At 49.3% G+C, this 20,777-nt stretch overlaps 1 protein-coding gene across 4 annotated transcripts; it reads right to left on the bottom strand.

The window, feature by feature from the left end:
• Nucleotides 1–332: 332 nt before the first annotated feature.
• Nucleotides 333–20,489, bottom strand: fbxw4 (F-box and WD repeat domain containing 4). 4 transcript variants are annotated; one of them, XM_084709265.1, is made up of 9 exons: nt 20,125–20,489; nt 19,113–19,208; nt 18,297–18,482; nt 18,015–18,147; nt 17,501–17,586; nt 8,089–8,154; nt 2,221–2,361; nt 648–789; nt 333–490 (listed from the first exon to the last, which is right to left on the bottom strand). In XM_084709265.1, exons 1-9 carry the CDS (start codon nt 20,307–20,309, stop codon nt 359–361), a joined length of 1,167 nt encoding a protein of 388 aa, XP_084565391.1. In that variant the 5' UTR covers nt 20,310–20,489; the 3' UTR covers nt 333–358. The 4 variants fall into 4 exon arrangements, with proteins under 4 accessions (XP_084565391.1, XP_084565394.1, XP_084565392.1 ...); XM_084709268.1 differs by having other exon boundaries at nt 18,297–18,433; nt 20,125–20,263; XM_084709266.1 differs by lacking the exon at nt 8,089–8,154.
• Nucleotides 20,490–20,777: the final 288 nt, after the last annotated feature.

Genomic DNA, 20,777 nt, shown 5'->3' on the forward strand with positions numbered 1-20,777 from the left:
CAGAGCGACTTACAGTAAGGTGTGTGTGTACGTGTAAGGGTATCATTGAATGTTGGGGGGGGTCAATTGTGTGGGAGTCAATGTATTCTCCAGTGACTCAACCTAACAGTAAAACTCAAACCTGTCACGGAAGCAACACAGGAGCTTTAGATATCAGACAGACTGCGAACTGAATCCCCACCTGTTCTCTCCTGCGTATCACAGAACGCTGTGTCCCATCTGCATCACCTGAGGAATTCTGCCGAACATGCATACGTTAAAAAAACCATGTCGGGTCTCGAACGCAAACTCTCGTTTCAACAGAGGGAGACGTGCATTGTCAAAGTAAATACTTTATTGTGGCGGGGGGCGGTGTGTGTCATCTGCACGTCTGGGTCCCGTGTCTGAAGTCGAGTGCGTGGAGCGCGGTGGCCAGGGCCACGTACAGATGGGAGGAGTTGAAGCGGAGGCAGTAGACCGGACTGCTCACGGCCGAGGTCAGCTGGAACGACTGGAGGAGAAGAAGGAGAAGGCAGATTGTAGCATGTTGTATCTTGTGACCTTCTTCGCACCCGGACACATTCACATGCAGGCCAGTACGAGAGGGGTCATTTGGTTGCGTTTTGAAGGAAACGTTGCCCGATGTTGCCAAACTTTGACACACACACCTGCAAGCAGCGGGTCTGCCGTTTGTCCCACAGTCGAACAACGCCATAGTAGGAGGAGCCACTGGCGATCATGTGATTGCCGTCAGTCTGGATGCAGTATAGGGCACTGTCATGAGGCTCCTCCCACTCCATGACACACTTCCTGTTGGAAGATTAAGAGATAGCACCACTTCAAGGGATACACATCATAATGGTTTCCCTCATCCAACATCCACAGCTGAAAAAACAAAGTTTGAAGACACCCAACAGTCATATGAAACAAATTGCTATTGATATCCTATTTGGTGGATGGGGTAGGAGGTGATGTGGTGGGGGGGTAGGAGGTGATGTGGTGGGGGGGTAGGAGGTGATGTGGTGGGGGGGTAGGAGGTGATGTGGTGGGGGGGTAGGAGGTGATGTGGTGGGGGGGTAGGAGGTGATGTGGTGGGGGGGTTGGAGGTGATGTGGTGGGGGGTAGGAGGTGGCGGTGGTGGGGGGTAGGAGGTGGCGGTGGTGGGGGGAATATTCTAGGGACTCTGCCAATAGAGATCGATTCTCCATTAGAGGCTTCATCAATAAGTGATGGAGCTGAGAGTAGGGGCAGACAGCAGGGCAGCAGAGATTGCTGGAGTCACACACACACACACACACACACACACACACACACGCACACACACACAATGTAAAATACTGTCTGTTATTATTGTTGTGTTCACCATCTCTCAGACATACGATTGGTCAAAACGGTGGCTGGTAAGGTGACAGCTGGGAGAATAAAGTGTCAAGACACTGTCACAGATCGGGAACGTGTAAGAGAGAGAGAATATGTATCAGCCTGGTCAGTAACACTCATGGCATCTCACTCTCAATTGCTTTCTTTCTTGTATTTTATTTTGGTGGGCGGAAGCCCCACTTGCAGACAAGCGGTCCCACTTCCCTGTCCTGGGGGAACCTCTTGGGGGCTCAATTATTCATGTCTAAAGAGGGACCCTCACCCTTCATCCACCCAGCCCCCACCCTCTCATAACTCCCCAGGGCCATTTGCCAATCAGATCTGATTTGTGATACTTGAATGCCCCCCCAACCTCCCCAATATACCTAACCAACACAAAATGCATGCCACCTCCCCCTCTTGCGGTCTCCTCTCACTGAACCATGTCTGGTTGTTGCAGAAATGTGTTGGTCTGTGTCAATATGGGGCCACCGCCCAGTCCCACCAGCACTCTTCGGAAGAACGGGCAGTGTGTCTATGAATGTGTGTGCGAGAGAAAGTGTGTGTGCGTCTGTGAGACGGATAGAAAGAGTGTGTATGTGTGGGCAGGGGGAGGTCTGCTTTGGAGCACATAGCTGCTATGAAGACGGACAGACAGACAGACAGACAGACAGACGGCCAGACAGACAGACAGACAGACGGCCAGACAGACAGACATACAGACGGCCAGACAGACAGACAGACAGACATGGAGGCCACCCCAAAGTTGAGCAGACAGACAACCCCAAAGACAGACAGACAGGCAGAAGGACCGCCCAAAAGACAGCCAGCCAGACAGCCAGACAGCCCTATCTAAAGTCAGACAGACGGCCAGCGGCGTACCTGGGGCTGAGGCGGAGGTCCCAGGAGCGGATGTAGGTGTCGTAGCCGCAGGTGAGCAGCTGGAAGGGGGACTCGTACACCATGTCCAGCACACCTGCGCCCCGCCGGAACTCTGAGCCCAAGCAACACACACACTCACACCTGGGAGAGAGGGAGGGAGAGGGAGAGAGGGGGGGGGGGAGGGAGAACGAGGGAGGGAGGGAGAAGGAATGAGAGAGAGAGATAGAGAGAGAGAGAGAGTGTGAAGAAGAGTCGAGGCAGGACGAGGCAGACAGAAGGAGGAGGGAAGAGAGAGGAGAGATTGACAGTTCAGGGAAGGGGAAGCCCGTGGTGCAGGAACTACCTCGTTCCCAGTCGTGTCACCTGCTTTTTAACTGTATCCCCTTAGCCCGCTCCTAATCTGTCCAATACAGGAAGCCCTTGGTGCTGCCGAGCGAGGAGGATGTGAAGGATATGCTTACACCCTTCAGCAACCTTGCATAACCAATGAGCCTCTTTACTCATTGATGTACGGTGTGTCTTTCACATCTGAAACAGCATTTCACCTGTTTCAAAAGGCCTTTGTGTGAGTTGATCCCGTTTTCACATCGAAAATGCACGAGAGGGACTGAGTCAGATGTTCGGATTGGGATAGTGTGTCTCCTTGTGTGTATCTGTGTGTGTGTGTGTGTGTACGTGCGTGTGAGCACATCTTCTTGTGATTAAAGGGTCTCTATCAATCCGTTTGTTCCCATGTCGTATTGGTTCCACTAGACCACCCTGGACAGATCCAAGTAAACAGCTCTGTATCTAAAGGAGTGGGCTTTAAGACAGATTACAGGGTTCCCCCGTGGTACAACACCATTAGGGATGTAAGTATGTGTGTGTGTGTGTGTGTGAGAGAGTTTGTCTCAGGAGAAAACGTGTGTGCTACTGAACGATGGCTTAGTTTGTGTGGAAAAGTGTGAATCTATTTAGGGGGAAGGTGTGTGTGTGTGTGTGTGTGTTTATGTGCCATGCTCTTGTGATCACAGAGCCTTGTTCCCTGGGCTGATTATTGGAGAATAACTCTAACTCGGCAGGGCGGATTATTGCAGAATAACTGTCTCTTTGTTGCACTTTAATTCCTCCATGACCGTGACTGTGTGCAACTTGCAGACCTTTGATACCTGCCCCATAGCAACCATTTAAAGGAGGCCGCTGGCCTTAGCGACCAAACACCCCACCCCATCGACTCGTGCCCCCCCCCCCCACACACACACACACACTCCCCCCCGATTCGAAAAACCCCAGGGCCGGCCTAGTAATCCCCCCAGCCTAACCCCAGGGGGCAATCTTATTGGACGAGGGCTTTCCCCACGGGGCGTCTTATTGGATGAGAGCTTTCTCAGCGCCGGGGTCTCATGACTAAGCCTTGGCCAATAGGGAGTCCGTGATGAGGCTCTCTGTCCAGGTCTGTGTGGGGCAGCAAGCTCTCATTTTCTCCTCGGGGCTAAAACCAAAAGCTTAATGCATGCCACACAAAGCAAACCCCAGCCAGCACGAAAGGCTAGCGCCGTCTTATTGAGAACTCAATAGGGGTGTCTTGTTGAGATCCTAGCTCCCCGGCTCCACCTTTAAAGGAGATCATCAATTCATAACTGGGCTCCAAAATCACTACTCACAGAACAGAGCGGTAACAAAAAAAACACAAAAGAAAAAACGCCACCGTCACCAGGGTTCTTTCACTGGCTCTCCAAACATCCAAAACAGACCAGAGCAAAACCACGAAGCAAGCGCCAGGTCCATAAAAGCCCTCTTGACATCTGCCGGGGGATCTTAAAGCCAGTAATAGCACTGTAGCAATGGGATAGCGAGCTGCGAAAAACAGCAGGGATTCTCAAATTGTTAGGTCACCGCTGTTTATGAGGCCGCACAAGATTACAGGATGGGTGCGTAGCCGTGTAATCTGTCAAAATGACTGTATCTGCGAGCGAGAGAGAGAGCTGCTGCGGTGTGTTCTGACCATCGCATGTCTGGGTCCATACCATCGTCACATACCGAAGCCGGGCCCCCCCAGCCTGGCCCCCCAGCGGGCCCACCCCGAGCCGGGCCCCCCGATCCTGGCCCCCCAACCGCCCCCCCCAGCCGGGCCACCCCGAGCCAGGCCCCCCCAGCCTGCCTGAATGTAACCCGTCACGTGGTTCGCTCCGTAGACGGGCGTGCTACATGAGTCAGCGCAATTACGTATCCGGGGCGTCTTGTCCTCGACAACGGCCGAATATGAACGCTCGTCGGCGTTCAATGCTTCAAAACCAGCACGGACTTCTATGACAACAGGGCGCTCGTCAAAGAATGTTTGGAAGCCAAATAAACACGATAGGAATTCCCCTTTTTTAACTGTCGTACGTTGGGGTGGAGACTTGGCAAATGTTTCAAAGATTAATTGAAATATGTTTCACGTCAGCGCTCTTTCTGTACCAGGGCTACCAACGTTCTTAGGAATACAAGAGGTGGTCAAGCAGGCTGAGCGGAGCTATTGATTGACTTCGCTCCATAGAGTGTAAGAGCCATAAACAACAGGTACGGGCTATTACAAGTTAGCTAATGCATTTCTAAAGGCTGCTTTCCGTCACGGCACGCCTTAACGGGCGATGCCTCCAACGTTTGTGTAACAAACGCACACGCTGGAGTCGAAAGGTCGGCGAAAGACAAGAAAGGGACACTGGGTGCGCGGTCAATCTGCAAAACGCATCTCACGGGCCGTATAGCCCCGAGGAGGAACAGAGAGGAGCCAGAGGGAGGTGGAGAGGGGGGGGGTCCCCCTTCGGAAGACACAAATGTTCCGTGACACCACCACGACCACAGAGCACCGCTGTGTCCGGTGGAGGAACATTTCAAGACTGTTATTGGTATCCGGCTAGGACAGAAGAATGGCCCGACCAGTGACAGTCAAATGGAATGGAATACACAAATAGATTTGAAACCCTTTTAATGGCTCTGCACTTTTTCTATCGAGACCCTGTTCAGTGCTGAATTGGACCCCGACCCTGCTGTTTGGGAGGGAGGGTAGACAGTGTGCCCTAGGGGGGAGAGACTTACTGATTGTTATGAGAGGCTGCTGACTGTGTGACACAGAGGGTGTAAGTCCTGATTTAAGCCTGTCTGGTCTCACTGCAGGAGTCAGGTTGGCTTTAAGGCCACACACACACATACACACACACACACATGCACACAGAGAAAAGGACCATTAATGAATTGACGGACTCCCCCCCCCCCCACCCCCCCAAAAAAGAAGCTAAGGGGCATTCTCTTCGTTGTTATTGGGGGGGGCCTATAGAAAAGCAGGGTGTTTTTTCTTCCCTTATGTAGCGGGGGGGGGAGGGGGGGGGTGGGGGGGGGGGGGTGCGTGGCTCTTGTAAGGTGAAGTCTGGAGTCTAACCCAGGGGCCCGGGGAGGCGCTGGGAAACAGGCCCTCCGGTGAAAGGCCGTCAGACAGGTAGAGAAAGAGCCCTGCTGGGGTTTTCATCCGCTAAAACAAACAGAAGGGAGCCACGCTGCAACCCCGCTGCACGTCCACCCAATTTACCCTCGAGACCCAGCCACAGGGGCACAGGACAGCGGGCCAGGAATGTGTGTGTGTTTCTGTGTGTTTGTGTGTGTTTGGGAGGTTGAGGGGGCTGGGGGGGGGTGGGGGGGGGTGGTGGGGTCCCCGACAATGCCCACCTTTAAATGTCACACGAGTTGTCGCGGAAAAACAAAACAAAACGACAATACGGCAGCAATTTGTATAACAGAACGACCTCCGCGACGCAGACATTTAACCCCGTCCCTTTCAGCGGCGGAATGCCAGGAATCCGCTCGGCGATTGTGTTTAAAGAGGGGGGACTTCCTTTTGACGGGAATCTCGGGAGCGACGGCTTGGGATTTTCTTTGATGCTTTTTTCCTTCTTCTTCTCCCTCTTCTTCTTCTTCTGTTTAGCCGTGAGCAAAGGCGGGCGTGAAAAAAAAGTCGGGGTGCCACATGGAAAGGCGCCACTTGTGTGGGATCCCCCTCTGTATGGTTGATCATAGGCTCTTTGTGCGCCACAGAGATGAAGCAAAAGAGACACAGAATTAATTGCGACGGAGGGGAGGATAGAAATGTGTTAAATTAAATTAAAATCGGAGTCACAATGGGTGAATGGGTCGAGAGTTCTATCGCGTCCCCCCGTCCCCGTCCCCGTCCCCCCCCTGGGGTAAGTGGGGAGGTTTTTGACTTGCATGGCAACACTTAAAAGGGTCAACAAAGAGCAAGTGATTTCTAATGGGAATGGGCTAGAATGGTGGCACATTTATTAGAATGTGCTCTACGGCCTCTGCAGTCTCTCGACCCTCTCACTGGTGACGGACGAGCAGTTGGCGGAAAATCAACAACTTCGGACATTGTCCCGTTCGTCTTCCGTCTGGTCCAAGTTCCCTACCCTTCCCTCAACTTCTACACCTCCGTCCGTCTCCGTCTCTCCGTCCCTTCCCTTTCTACATTTCCCTTTCGTGAACCTTCTCCCTGTTCTAACACAAATCTTCAACTCGACGCTCGACGCATTGCGATGTGTGGCATGTCTGGATGCTCTCTGCAACGTGCCACTGTTTGCCATTATGCGACGGATGACAAATCACAAATTCTCACTGGATGTGATAAGTGTTGTTATGACACCTCTTCTCAGATCCGGACCGTGTGATGTAGCAGCTGTTTCGAGGGCGGTGATCTCTGGTGCAGGTGAAACTACTTTATGATGTTTTGGTTCGGATGTGTGGGCTACCACTTTGGACTTGTGGTCGCCCTCATGCACAGGGTTGTGAGGGTTCATGCTGGTCGTCTGTATGTATGTGTGTGTGTGTGTGTGTGTGTATATTTGTTGGGCTATGGAGAAGTGCATATGTGATGGGAAGACATGTACAGCCCCCTCTATGCCCCCAGACCGCCCTGTGTTGAGTCAGTGAGTCAGCATGGGACTGACAAGGCAGGACAACACAGATGTTAGTTAGTCCATAGTTCCATGACCAGCTGGTCTTACAATGTGCCATTCGACATGGACTTAAGTACTGTTACCTGAGTCCGACCCAACGAGACTTCTAACTCTACACCTGAACCGAGACAACAGTCTTCTTGAGGAAACGGATACCATACGAAAAAAGAACCTCGTAACCCTGTCAATTTGCCAAACACCTGCAACTCACCAATAACCCCTCTCCCTCTCTTTCTCCCTCTCTCTTTCTCTCTCTCCCCCACTCTCGCTCTCTCTCTTCCACTCTTTCTCCTCAGCTCAAATTTCCATCTCATTTGGAGGCAGGAAGCCCCATTCTGTCTCTGGCCGTGACACAAACGTGTCAGGGGTGTTTTAATTCAGGGCAGGTAAAGCTGGGAATTACAGCGACTTGTCATGGATGTATCAGATTTAAGCCTCTGTCTTTCAGAGTAGGCCAGGAATTCACCCACCCAAGCACCCTTTGAACTTCTCCACCACTCAGAAAGGGCGGCTTCTTCGGAGAAGGACAGATGATGAAACGACGACTATCATTATCGCTCGTTTCCACACTTTCGTTGCTTTGTGATTGGTTACACAGGTGTGTTTGTGTGTGTGTATGTGTGTGTGTGTTTGTGAGAGAGTGGGGGAGATAAAAGTTGGAGCGTTTAGTTTCTGTCAGTTGGTAATAAGGGGCCAGAGAGCAAGTGTGTGTTAAGTGCCATGAGTGAAATTTGATAGTCAGTGACAGGGTGTGTGTGTGGTGGGCTTAAATCCTTTGCCGTATAGTTTTTGTTTTTGTGTATTTGTGCTTTGTATATTCTGAATAGAGTGCACAGTTAGCTTAGCTTGTTCAGAGCACAGTGAAGGGTGGTGAAGTGTAGCGTGTGCGCGCGCGTCTCACCTCTCCACATCCCAGATCCTCAGCGGCGCAAAGTTCTCACAGCAAGCCGTGCCCGTCACGAAGGAGCTGCGTTCAAAACAACAACAACAACAACAAGACAAAGACACAAAACATTCGAAATAAGAAGAGGAACGTTCAGCAAAGGCAGCCACAGAATGACACGCGCTCAGCAACCCCTCAGCCTGACACGCATTCATTGTTTTTGCAGGCGACAGATGAGGGGGGGGGGGGGGATGGCAGGGGAGAAACTAAAACACTTGTGATCTTTTGATTCGAGTGACAGGTCGGAATTAGAGGTCTAGGTATGCATGGCGATGTATAGGCCCGGGGAGGAGGAGGAGGGGGGCGGGGGGTGAAAGGAGAGGGGAGGAGTGGGCCAGGAGGGGGGTGAGGGGTGCAGCAGGGTCTGTGTAGAGGGTGTGGCGGCGGCCAGGGGTGCGTGCCGGCGGGGGGGCTTCGGCCGGGCCCTGCCCATATCTCAGAGCTTAGGGACTCCTGGAGGTTTGACTGACAGAGGGGAGGTGCGCCATTCACATCGAGACACATACAGAAACACACACACACACACACACACACACACACGGTAACACACTCCAGTGCTAGGTGAGCCAAGCGCACTGTCCGTTCTCTCACAGGCAGAGCAGCAGCAGCTCCTCGGCCATCCTCTGGCGGCCTCATTTCAACTGACAGGAGGGAAACAAACAATGAACCCCTGCTGGGGTTGAGAGCCCTCATAGGGTGGCCCAGGAGCGGCAGGAGCCCCCAGGCACATCTTACCCTTTTTCTATTGTCCCTCTTTATCCTCCCCACTCATCTAACCCAAACTTTGGGTTTTCAAACGCTCTGGGGAATCCCAGCGTCCCAGGAGCGGTGTCGACACGCCACAGGCGCGTTCGCTCAGAGGCTAGCAGGGAAGGGTTCCGAGAGGAAGCTGCTGTTTAGGTGCACGGCACTTCCTGGGTGGAAGTGCGGTGCTTGGCAGGGGAGATCGGCGTAGTCGTGGTGGGGCTCGGAGGCACAGCGGAGAAGGCCCCGGCGTGGAGGGGAAGACAATCGTTGCCCGAATGATCCCGAACGTGGGAAGAGATCTTGCGGAGAGGAGGAGGGGCGAAGAAAAAAAAAAAAAAGGAAAGGAAAAAGAGGGAAAAAGCGTCTAGGGAACCAATCAACCCGCTTCTGGTGGTGGAAACCCTTTGTGGCCTGTTGGCGTTGGGACAGGGTGGGGGGAGGTCGGTGAAGGTGCGGGCTAGTGTGTGTGTGAGCGTGGGTGTGTGTGTGTGTTGGAGGAGAGGGGGCTGGGACAGACACGTCAAACCGAGGCCCAGGGGGCAGCTGTCAGGGCTGGAGTGAAGTGCGGTGCCCGTTAGTGACGGCTCTGGCCCCCTTGTTAATTAGTGTTGGGTAAACTCATTTGGGCCCCGTCGGCCTGTTCAGGGGGAGGTGGGGCTGGGGGGGGGGGAACATGGGGTAGGGGAGCCCCCGGGCGAGTATGAGCGTCGGTCTCAACCTTTGACCCTCGCTGACACAGGATACAATAGGGTTAAGGTCACACACTCGCTCCCTGGCCCCTTATTACTCTCCATTACTCACATTACTCACCCCTCACTGGGCCCTGCCTTGGGGAAGGGAGGGGGGGGGGGCACATACAATGAATAAACAGTCTCTGCCCCCCCTCCTTCCCTTCGACTTTCATTCAGCGCTAAGGCCTGATCTGGGGTCAGACTGGCGTACTGATATCATAGCCGCTAAGGTCAGAGCCCCCTCTCGCCTTATGTGGGACAGGTGCCCCCCCCCCCCTCCACTCCACCTCGCTCGTCCCAGTCACCTCTCTTGAGAATCCTGGTACCCCCTTCTCCACTGTGACCCCCCACGCCCCCCCCCCCCTCCCCGCACCCCCCCTCCTGCTCCCTCCACGGTCCGCTCCTCTCCTCTCATCATTAGTAGCATGCTGAGCCTGTGCTGCCGTTTGGGTAACCTCATCAGCTGGCTGCATTATCTAAGGGCCTGTGTGGCAGGGTCACACAAACTAACTCAGACCCCGCTGGGAACGCGGCCAAACGGACACACACACGTACGCACACGCACACACGCGCGCGCTCGCGAGCACACACACACACGCCTAGTGAAGAGTACACACACACAGATAAGCAGACACATCCACACACACACACAAAAGCACAGGCAAGTGCACGCAAAAAACACATTCTCGCACGTTCACACACACACACAGGCAGTGCAGACAAGTGCAAAACGCACGCGCACACACACACGCACACGCGCACACACACACACACGCGCACACACGCGCGCACACACACACACACACACACACACACACACAGTGAGTTCCTGCTGGGAGATGAGCCCAACAGTACCAACATTGTTAGCTTCCAATCAACAAGCTGACCGCACAGGGCGCACCACACTTTCCCAAGACCACCACAAACACTCCAGTCCCTGCTCCCAGTCTGAAAGCCAGACCTCCAAACAAGCATGTTCCACATTCACTCTGTAGAAACCCACATATTAGACACGTTTAAATGAGCATTTATAAGGATATAGTAGTATTAATAGTATTTTCTTGGCCTTTTCTTCTGTGGTTCCGGCAGTTTTATCGTCACACAATCTTTATATACCTAGTTTTGGAGATAGCAAAAAATGACTTGGGATTAAAAAAGGTATACTTTAACAAAGCATTTAGGATGGAGTCATACTTTTGGACAATTAGTTTGTTTCTTTACCTTTCTCCTCATACATATATTTGAGGAAGTCATCTTGACATAAGAGAGCAAACAGCCTCTGTCCCTCCTGAGGGAGCTGTGTTTAAACGGTCTCTGGTCTCTGCTTCCGCCATTGGTGTTCTAATGATATGTCCATCCTACCACAACGGAAGTTCACTGGTATTCTTTGGTGTCAAACCTTGAGTTGGAACTGCACATTCTGAGTTTGTGTGTGTTTGTGGCTCCAGCATTTGGCTTGCATCGCTAGTCCACTGCACAAATTCCCTGTGCGTCTGACCACAACACAGTGTCGACGACTGCTGTACTAAAGAAGGAGTTTTCTGGAATCTTTTAAAGGTTCAACATGAATTAACCCACGACTAAAAGACCCTATTCCATTACAGACTATAAATATCATTTAGTTTTTTAATAAAATTCATATTTGTATGATTTAAACGACTATTTTACATTTATAACGGCCAGCCGACTGGATAAAAAGGGGGAAGTGTGTAGGATAATTACTTTGACTCTTTCACTTTTTCTATGGCAGAGGACATCAATAGCAGTCTAAGCTTGTGTGCAACCGCGAGAATTCCAAGCAGATCTCCCTGATGTTTCCCTCCATTGGGAAGAATACAAACACAAAGTAAGTCACCAAGCATTTATCTAAACTCAGCCCCCTAGAGCCAATTACAGAAGAATAGTCCAAACTGCAGAAGCAGGCGTATATGGGCTAGGGCCTAGCCGCTAGGCGGTGGGAATGTGGAGACATGGCCCTGGACTCCAGGGGCGGCTCAGCACTGGCCCCCTGCCTCCCCCCTCTCCCTCCATCCACCCCTCCTGCCTCCCCCCTCTCCCTCCATCCACCCCTCCTGCCCCCACCCCCCTCCAGCCAGAAAGAGGTTGTTAATTTGTTGCGCTTGACCCTGGGCTTTGTGCACTGCGTGTATCTAGTTTGTAAAAAGTGCTTTTATCTGCTCTCTAAATATGTCTGAGCTCAAAGGGTTATGATGCTTTTATATCGTCCTGAAGGGGAACAATGGCCAAGGGGGCTTGTGCTGACCCCCGCTGACACACACACACACACCCACCCCTGGCCTCCAAAGCCTGTCCCCCCCAAATTCGTGCCCCCCCCCCACTCCCCTTCCCCAACCCCCTCCCGCCCCCACCGCCCCCCTCCTGGCCCTTTTGGCTTCTGTTTGTGTCCCTCCTGTCTGAGGTCACAGGGACAGCACTGGGGACATTCCACACACACAGCCTCTCTGCTTAACCGGCTGGAACGAAGCAGGCCAGCGCTGAACGGGCCACCAACACGTAACACCAGAATTCCCTAACAGAGAAAAATAACTGCAATTACTTACTGCTAGACTGACTGGCGATTGGGAGAAAATGGCTGGCTATGTATCCCAACAATGGAAGGCTGCGCTTGGTGGTTCAGAGAGGAGGGTTCATAGTGATGCGCGACGGACGGGGTTGTAAATTGGGATTTGCTGCCGGTGTGGGAGCGCTTCACTTGAGTGATAAGACACTGTGTTGTGTTCCCTCACTCTGTACGTCTAGAGGGAGCGACGTTCATTAGGATAATATGGCTAAGGAAATACCACTGGGAAGCAACGTGGAAGTACGTCAGCACCAATTTGATGTTTTAGTGGCAATTCACGCGGATGTCGTGTGGGTTGCGATCCAAATCGACTCAACATTAAATGTAAAATGAGTGCAATCCATCAGAGTGGTCTTTCCAAATTATATTTATAATAATATATAACTATATGTGATGAAACAATGTCTCAATAAACTTGAGATCATATTGAGACATTGTAGAAAACCTTTTTCATTATTAATCCAAAATTCTAATTGAAGGCACCCACAGCAGTGTTTGAAGGCACCCTAAATTGACATAAAAAATGACACAAAAAATGGTCGTATAAGGGTAATATGGGTAATAAGTCATTCAAGTTGTTTTCATTCCAGCCCTGTCACCCAAATACAGAAGTAATATACTGCATACAAAAGTCTAAGACCTGAGACTTTTCAACACCTGTATGAGGCCAGTTTGTAATGAGAGGCTTTAAAAGCTGTGTGTGTGTGTGTGTGTATCTCTGTGTATATGTGGGTCATGTGAATTCCCAAGCTCGCTTCTGTGTATACAAGATGAGTCCGCAATATAAGTAGGTTCGGGTGTGCGAGAGTTTAAAGTACTGTATATCTGAATGTGCGTGTGCATGCACCGGGGATGCATGTCTGGAAGGTGGTGTGCGAGGAATGTCTCGTGAGGTGTGTGTGAGTGTGTGTGTGTGTGTGTGTGCGTAATGAGTGGCTTCAGAGGAGCTGTGATTATTCTCTCCTCCTGTGGTGTGGGTCCTCCGGCTCTGTGGGCCCCAGAGAAAGCGCCCTGTATTTAACGTGTGGGAACGCACATTCAGACCCTTATCGCTGCATTGTTGCAGCCTCTCTCTTTTCTTCCTTTTTTTTTAACTAATTGAATTCTTGACTCCTGAGCCACAGGGCCGGCCTCAGAGAGACGAAAGAGAAAGACATGAATTTCAGGCTTTTTCTTGCGGTTGAGTGGGGCAGAGCAGTGGGGGTGAAATTGGAGTGTGGGGGTGGCGGTGTTGAGCAGGGGGGAGGAGAAGGGGGGGGAGGGTGTCAGTCTGTACTTTGATACCAGGGGTCATAGGTCACCCCCTCCCCTCCGCAGTAAGAAAGTGGCGAATCGGGCTGGTTTATCCAACAATCATTTTCTTTTGGAAACTTTTCAAAGGCAACTCGGGCCCTGCTACATCTTTGTAGTTGTGCTTGAAGAATTCTACACAAAACAAGCCTAACCCAAAAAGGTTCCCCCCTTTCTCACCTCACCTCAGGGTAGCTTCTCCCTCCACTGGTTTCAACCAGCCCCCACCCCCCTCCACGACAACACCCCCACCTTACTTCAGTCGGTCAGTGTAGCCCCCCCCACCCCCCCCCCCCACCCCCCAAAAAAAGAAGCTCTTTGTGCTCCTGGGATTTTTTGTGTGCAGACTAATGGATCAATCTGATTGGCTCTTTGGAGCAGAGTCCAATTGGCCTTCACGGACAAGGCCTTGACTCGTTATGCTCCTATTGGCTAGCCCCACAAGTAAGTACTTCCCTCAAGACCTCAGGTAGTTCTCTCGTGACTCTCCCAAGAAATACAACACAGACCTACAAACACATAACCCGTCAACGCAACGGTAGCAACAAGCGGTTCCAAAACAGCTGTGTGGAAAAACTAGAAAGTGACATCCGACTATCCCTGGTCTGAAAACCCTCTCTTCAGCTCCCCAACCTACGACCAGCGAGCTCTGCGACACGAGGAGAAAACGGAAGAGAAAGTCTCTGCCGTGACTTGTGCCAGGCAACCATATCAGCCGTGACTCGGCGCTCCCTCTCCCTGAGTGGTGACCTGCCACTGCAGCTCCAGCCGCCCAGACGCGACCTGTTCAGTCTTGTTGGCTCTCGGCCCCACAGGAAACGCCTCAGTCACCCATTAACCACCTGCCTGCTTCCTTCTAATTCTGCTCTGCCCTCAAACACACCGTGCCGACGATGAAGGGTGAGAGACAGCAGTGGAGGTGGGGGGGAGTGGGGGGGGGGGGGGAGAGAGAGAGGGAAGGAAGGAAGGAAAGACAAAGATACAGAGAAAGTGATACAGAGAGGAATACAGAGATAGATACGCAGACAGATGGGGCTGTATTCGGCCATGTCAACACACCCCCACTCAAGCTAAGCCTTTGAATCCAAGTTGTTCATCATAGGTCCGTAATATTATGAAAATTCCACCATCTATCTATAGTTATTATGACAATCACAACGCAACAGTACTTACAGAAGTCCGAACCTACACGCAAAGCTGTAATTGAATGTTGATCAAGTCAACACCATGATAAAAGTATCCGTCCTTGCTATTGTGTAAACTATGACCTTTTGAGCAATTTGTCACTCGTATTGTTAAAAGGATTGTATAACTACTTGCTCTGAGAGTGTCAATGCTGTCAAAACAAACGCAGACCTTTCAGAGCCACCCACCTCGTTCAAAACTATATCTGTCCGACCGAAACCTTCTCTGGAGCGGTCGCGGTCACATTTCAATAAACCTCCTCAATGCCATGCTTGGGCCAGGATTCAGTATCACACAGTATGGCGTGGTGGAAAAGTCTATCTGAGGGAGAAAAGCAATCTTGAGGAAAAGGCCATGGCCAGAGGCTACTGCTGGGATCAATCTACCTCCACGCACGCCTGGGCCAGCACGGACCAGTGCGTCGGCCTTGGCATTTCACATGAGCCACCAGACACCACGCTAACAGGCCTTGAGATGACACTCGCTGGAAACCAGGCAGAGGGAAATGGAAAGAAAGAGGGAGATAAATCAGGTCGTGAGATAACTTGAGGGAGGCCATGGAGGAGAAGAGGAGGAAAATGGAAAGAAGGGGGGCATCAGTTCTGTTTGGTGCCCACAGCTTGAGTGCTGAGGGGTCGAACAAGCGGGTGGCAGCGTAGCATTGGCAAGGTTGAGAAGGATTTTGGACGTATTCTAAAAAACACAGAAACAAATAAACTTCAAACATGTGCTGCCTATCCTTTCTTTCCATCTGAATGTGCTACAGGTATCAATGTTGCTTTGACATCGTTATATTTATGTGCTTGGTCAAAACTATGAATCTGCGGTTTGTAGTGTAACGATGAGTTTGTGGTGATGAGTTAAAATTCCGCAATTACAGACTTTGCTAAATCCTAAAAAGGTCTACTGGCCAGTGGTAGAGCAACTACACAATATGGCAGCAGTTTAGCCACATTAGCATCAAAGTATTATGGGCAATAGGTCAGCTCTGTGGAGTTTAGCCCTGCAAGCAAGGGGGGGGGGATTCTTTCACCCATCTACCTACCAGCCTCCTGCTGTCCTCTTCTTTCATCTCTGTATTCCTAGAGCGTGACGCAGGGACAATTGCATTTATAACAGATGGAGCTCCTCTCTCTCCCATCCCCAGTCACGAGGAAAAAGTCATAGAAGATAAACAATGACAACTTCACTGTGTCATTCTCAGCTACCGTTAAAATAACATTCAACAGACTTTTCCAGAGTGGTTCACCGAGTCACCAAATGTCCCAAACTGACCCTTTAAGGGCTCGGGACGTGCCCAACATCATACAGCTGTGAAGATGATTTAGCTATGAGGTATTTACCACGGGCGAACCATTTGATACAACTTTGACCAACAAATGTACATCGACTTCAACAACCTGCACTAAACAACAAGCATCCTCACCATGAAAGGCCGCAGGTTTTGAAGACTCCTCTCTATGCCTTCAGCATTGGAAAGGTAAAGAATAACACTGCCCAAAAAGTGAACCTATTTTGAAATATATTCTCGCATTTTCTTTCAGTGCCAACTCACAATTGTTTTCTTATAGATAAAAATGAAAAAGCAATACTCAAAACCAATGACTCTGAATTTCCATAATCACCGTGGCTGCGTCACATCTCTCTCTCTGTGTCCACGTTGGCTGTCGTCACCTCACGAGGCTGAAGGGATGATTTGTTTTAAAGGGGCTAGGTGGGTTTACAGGTTTATCAGTTAGTTGACACCTCCGTTCCAGAGGAGTTTTAATTAACCAGCCCGTTGGTCAGTGTGTGGAAGGAGCACCCTCCATTATGAGGGTGCAGCAGACTGAGGCGCGGCTGCTATTTCAGCCAGCAAATTGGATAGAATTAATGATGTGGATAATCGGCCCGTACCCTCAGATCTGGGCACACAGGCTGGGCCACCGGGGACAGGACTGTTGGTGTGTGTGTGTGTGTGTGTGTGTACACTGAGTAGTGTCAGATGTGTTAGGAAAGTGTATACCATGTAGAACAGGTGTGTGTGTGTGTGTGTTTGAGGGACTATCTGTGTGTGACAGGAAAATGGAGGGGTTTATGGCGTGAGACAAAGTGTACAGTTCAGTCAATTGACGTGGACTACAGTTATGAATATGAGCAATCCACATCTTGAATTGAAAAACAGCTGTTCTTATACCTGTTGTTCTTTATCATTCACAGACAGATGGCAGATGGCCCGATACCACGGCCTAGACTTCATAATGAGATCAGTTAACGGACATTGAAACAAATAGATTGATGCACAAAACCCTAACAACTGCTTAATTTATAGTTAGTTGACAGTTAGATTAGCATATAGGGTGATCATCCCCCAAAAAGTGGTACTGTACCAAAAAATGAATTGAGCCGACCTTCTCAGAGGTCGTGATGGAGTGGCTCTCCCTACAGCACCTGTAACTCTGGGTTTCCACTCACTGGCTCTGAGGTCAGTCTGACGAATCAGCAGCCTCTCAGTCTGGCCTGGGGCAGGTGGCGAAGCAGGGATACGGTTACAGCCTTGTGTGCCTGTCTATGTGTTATTACGTGTGTGTGCGTGTGTGTGTCTCTCTCACTCTCACTTAGTGTGTGGGTGTGATCACGGCTGAGAAATCAAAAGAGCTCCAATGGCCACCCTGCTTGGCTGTGATATCCTGTGTTCCCCCCCCCCCTTTAAGCCCTCATCCATTCTTTATCTTTCACATCTACAGGTTATTCTTCAGTTGGATGGTAGGAAAGGTCATTCATCTACAGTATGTTTGGAGAATGGGGGTGGATATCTTATTATTATAGCAGTGACTGGGTTCTAGGATCTGCTTACCTCAGTGTGGGACTAATAGCCACGGACCACACCCTGTCGTACAAGGGCATTGTATACTTGGGGCAGTTGGAAGACAGGCTCCATAACTAGAGAAGAATATAAAAAGCCAATATGAATACTGTTACATATTACAACATACTATACCACTAAGGACAATGCATGAAGACTGTTTGCATCACATTTTTGTTTTTCAGTTTAGACATTTAGAATCAGTTAATGTAGGATCATCTAATTATAAAGCAGGAATTCTGTCTGTGGCACAATTATTTCAAGAATCAGGTACTGTATGGAATTGAAATTTACCAGGTGTAACTGCTCAGGACCAAAGGACGTGCAGTGTAAAGTTATTTGGATGAGCAGTTCACAATAAATAAATAGAAATACATAAGCACATTTGCTGCCATGTTAAGCTGCACTAAACAATGGCCAATGGGCTAGTGGTAATAACAATAAGAATTACGCTAACCATTAGCTTTTAGGGAGGTGTTAGCACTACATTTGTCTGATGTCTCACCCTGGCTGTCCTGTCTCTGGAACCACTAATGATCATCCCTCCTCTGCAGTCCAGGCAGTTCACCTCCTGGTTGTGACCAGAATACTCCACAGAGAAGCCACTTCTCCTGTGATGGACCAGGATCTTCCCATCGCTGAGACATAAAAGCCCATTATGAAATACAATTAAAGTATACAGTTAATCTGAAGCTGAAAGTGTTTTTTTTTTAAATATATATATATATATTTGACGTATTCTCTATATGCCTTCATCCATTCAGTTCGGTGACATTTTGAAGTTTACCTTCCCCCACTCACGAGGTGTGTGTCTGTCACAGCAAAGCGGCACACATCGTCCTGGTGCCCACAGAACACAGCCATTGGTTTGCGCAGGAGCTTCCCTCTGTCTTGTCGTAGAGGATACGCTGCAATGTCCGCAGCCTGAGACAGATACAGCACGTCATCGCTCAGCTGGATCCATGGCAACAAGCTGTAGGGATAACTACGTACTCACTAAATGTTTCCCACAAAAGGGTTTTGATACAATGGCCATTTGAGGAACAATGATACTGAGTTGCAATGACACACCTTGGCTTGTCATTTTAAAGGGAAGGTTTTCGGTCTGAATGTCGTCCAATCATTGCGTTCGGCCCAAACGCAATGATTGGTCCTGTTTTTTATGGTCATGCGACGATCCCGGATAACTGATTTATTTTATTGTCAGAGTATTCGATTTATGGATTGCTATCAGGATGTGAAGTGTATTTCGCGTATGTATTTTATGAAAAGTATGTAATGAAAAAACATTACCTACCCTGCCTTTAAGTAATCTACCGAAGAAACTATAATCCAAAATGTCTATAAGCATGTGTACTCATACAATTTTTTATTCTAAAACTGTGCTTATGGCACATTATTTGTGTCAATACCAAAGCCTGAATTGGCTGGACTGACTTGTGTTTTATTTAATCCAAAAGGGAGAACATAGCCTAATCTAATCACATGAATCTAATCACTAGTATGTCATCTGCCAATCCTTGTAAAATGCTGTTCAGTGGATCTAACCTTCAGATTAACATGTCAAATTAACATGCGTTGAAAGGAGTCTAAGCTCACTCACTTGATCTTCCATTTGAGGGGGACATATTTTCTACACATCCCGTGGCACCAGTTCTGAGACACCTTCACTCTTTCTTTCAGGGGGATATGAGGGTAACTGTAAAACAAAACATCATTTGAATGATCTGAGTGACTACGTACAACTTAAAGTGCTGGACTGTCAGTCATAACCTTCCTTGATATCGTACAGATATCAAGGATGATCAAATAGTTTGAGGGTTCAAGTTTGAAGAAAAACGTTATTTGTAAGCCTCAGAGAATACCAAGCTAAAAGGAAACGGGCGAGTGACTCCGTAAGCCAGACTTGTTTGAAATGACAGGGTCTCATCTCAGTGGGCAACACAGTCATCCAGAACAGTAGCATATGCATTCACATGTGTTGGGGAGCACAGTGCCATAGGGGGTGGCCACAGCCTGCAGGAAACAGCCTGCTCCTCTCTCAGAGCTGAGCGATGTGAAGCCCCATAGCACTCAGTAGGAAGGCCAAGTTCAATTACACTAGCTTGAGCCTGCATCTCAGAGGAGACAGCCCACGGTTTGTATAGAATGGGTCTGTGGTGAGTGAGGAGGCTGAGAGGGAGGAAACTGTTCTGCCAGGCTGGCTCCCATCCAAACTGCCATGTTGGGACCACTGGACCAAGTCAGTCATGGCTAACAATCTTGGGATATTGTTAACACACTGATACGTAGGCATAGATTTCCTTCTTAACTAATGTTGTGTGTGTAGAAAATGATTGGCATTGACTGTTTACTGATTTTAAAGCATTACACTCAAACAAGTTTAAAGCAAACATTAAAAGGATAATACTGAACAATTGAATCAAAACTGTTTCATGATCATCCATAAGAAAAACACTTTAGTAAATGTTAATGACGACCTAGCAGGTAACTGATACTGTCATCAATGTGTACAATTATAGGTCTACTGGTTATAGTACGTAAAGTCTCGTAAGCATTATATACAACCTCACATGTAAACACTAAAACGGAAGCAGTAAGATCACCAGTCTTACAAGTCTGTTCCTTGTCGTGTTATTCCAGTGTTTATGCTCTCTTTCGCTATCTCCCTCCATACTGCGTCACGGTTGATAAAATTATTAATTGTTTTGCAAACTTGAGAAAGACGAGTCAAAGACTTGCAGTCCAAATACGACAAAATGTGGTAAAGGACATCCTCTGGTAACTGAAATAACAACATTTTGAGTTATTTGAGAAGTTTGCTCTTTTCCCGTTACGTATTCTCTTGTGTTTTTCTCTAGGAGGTGTACTGCCTCGTCTGTGGTAATTTCCTAAAACAGGTTTTGATGACGATAAACAATATTCCATGTTTTCAGAACGCGTGTTTACATGCGATACAGGAAGCCATCCCCAAGCTGTCTACTCACCACGTGGTGACGTTGATGACGTAATGACGCAATAACATAAGCATTGCCCAGTAGCTCAAACTACATAATGCAGGTTAATAATAGTTGTACCATAAGTACTAAATTGAGATCAAAAAGATGTTTCATACTCGAAGGTATCTTTATTTATCACTACAAACCAGTATTATTTACCCTTCTACTTTAACTAATGGGGTAGTTTCTACCTTCAGTGGATTAAACTGAATAGAACAAAATAGTAATGCCAAGATGTGCAGTGTCTGACCACAAAACAGAGACATACG

Source organism: Hypomesus nipponensis, chromosome 11, assembly GCF_054491055.1.
Source record: "Hypomesus nipponensis isolate SF chromosome 11, ASM5449105v1, whole genome shotgun sequence".
Lineage (NCBI taxonomy): Eukaryota > Metazoa > Chordata > Actinopteri > Osmeriformes > Osmeridae > Hypomesus > Hypomesus nipponensis.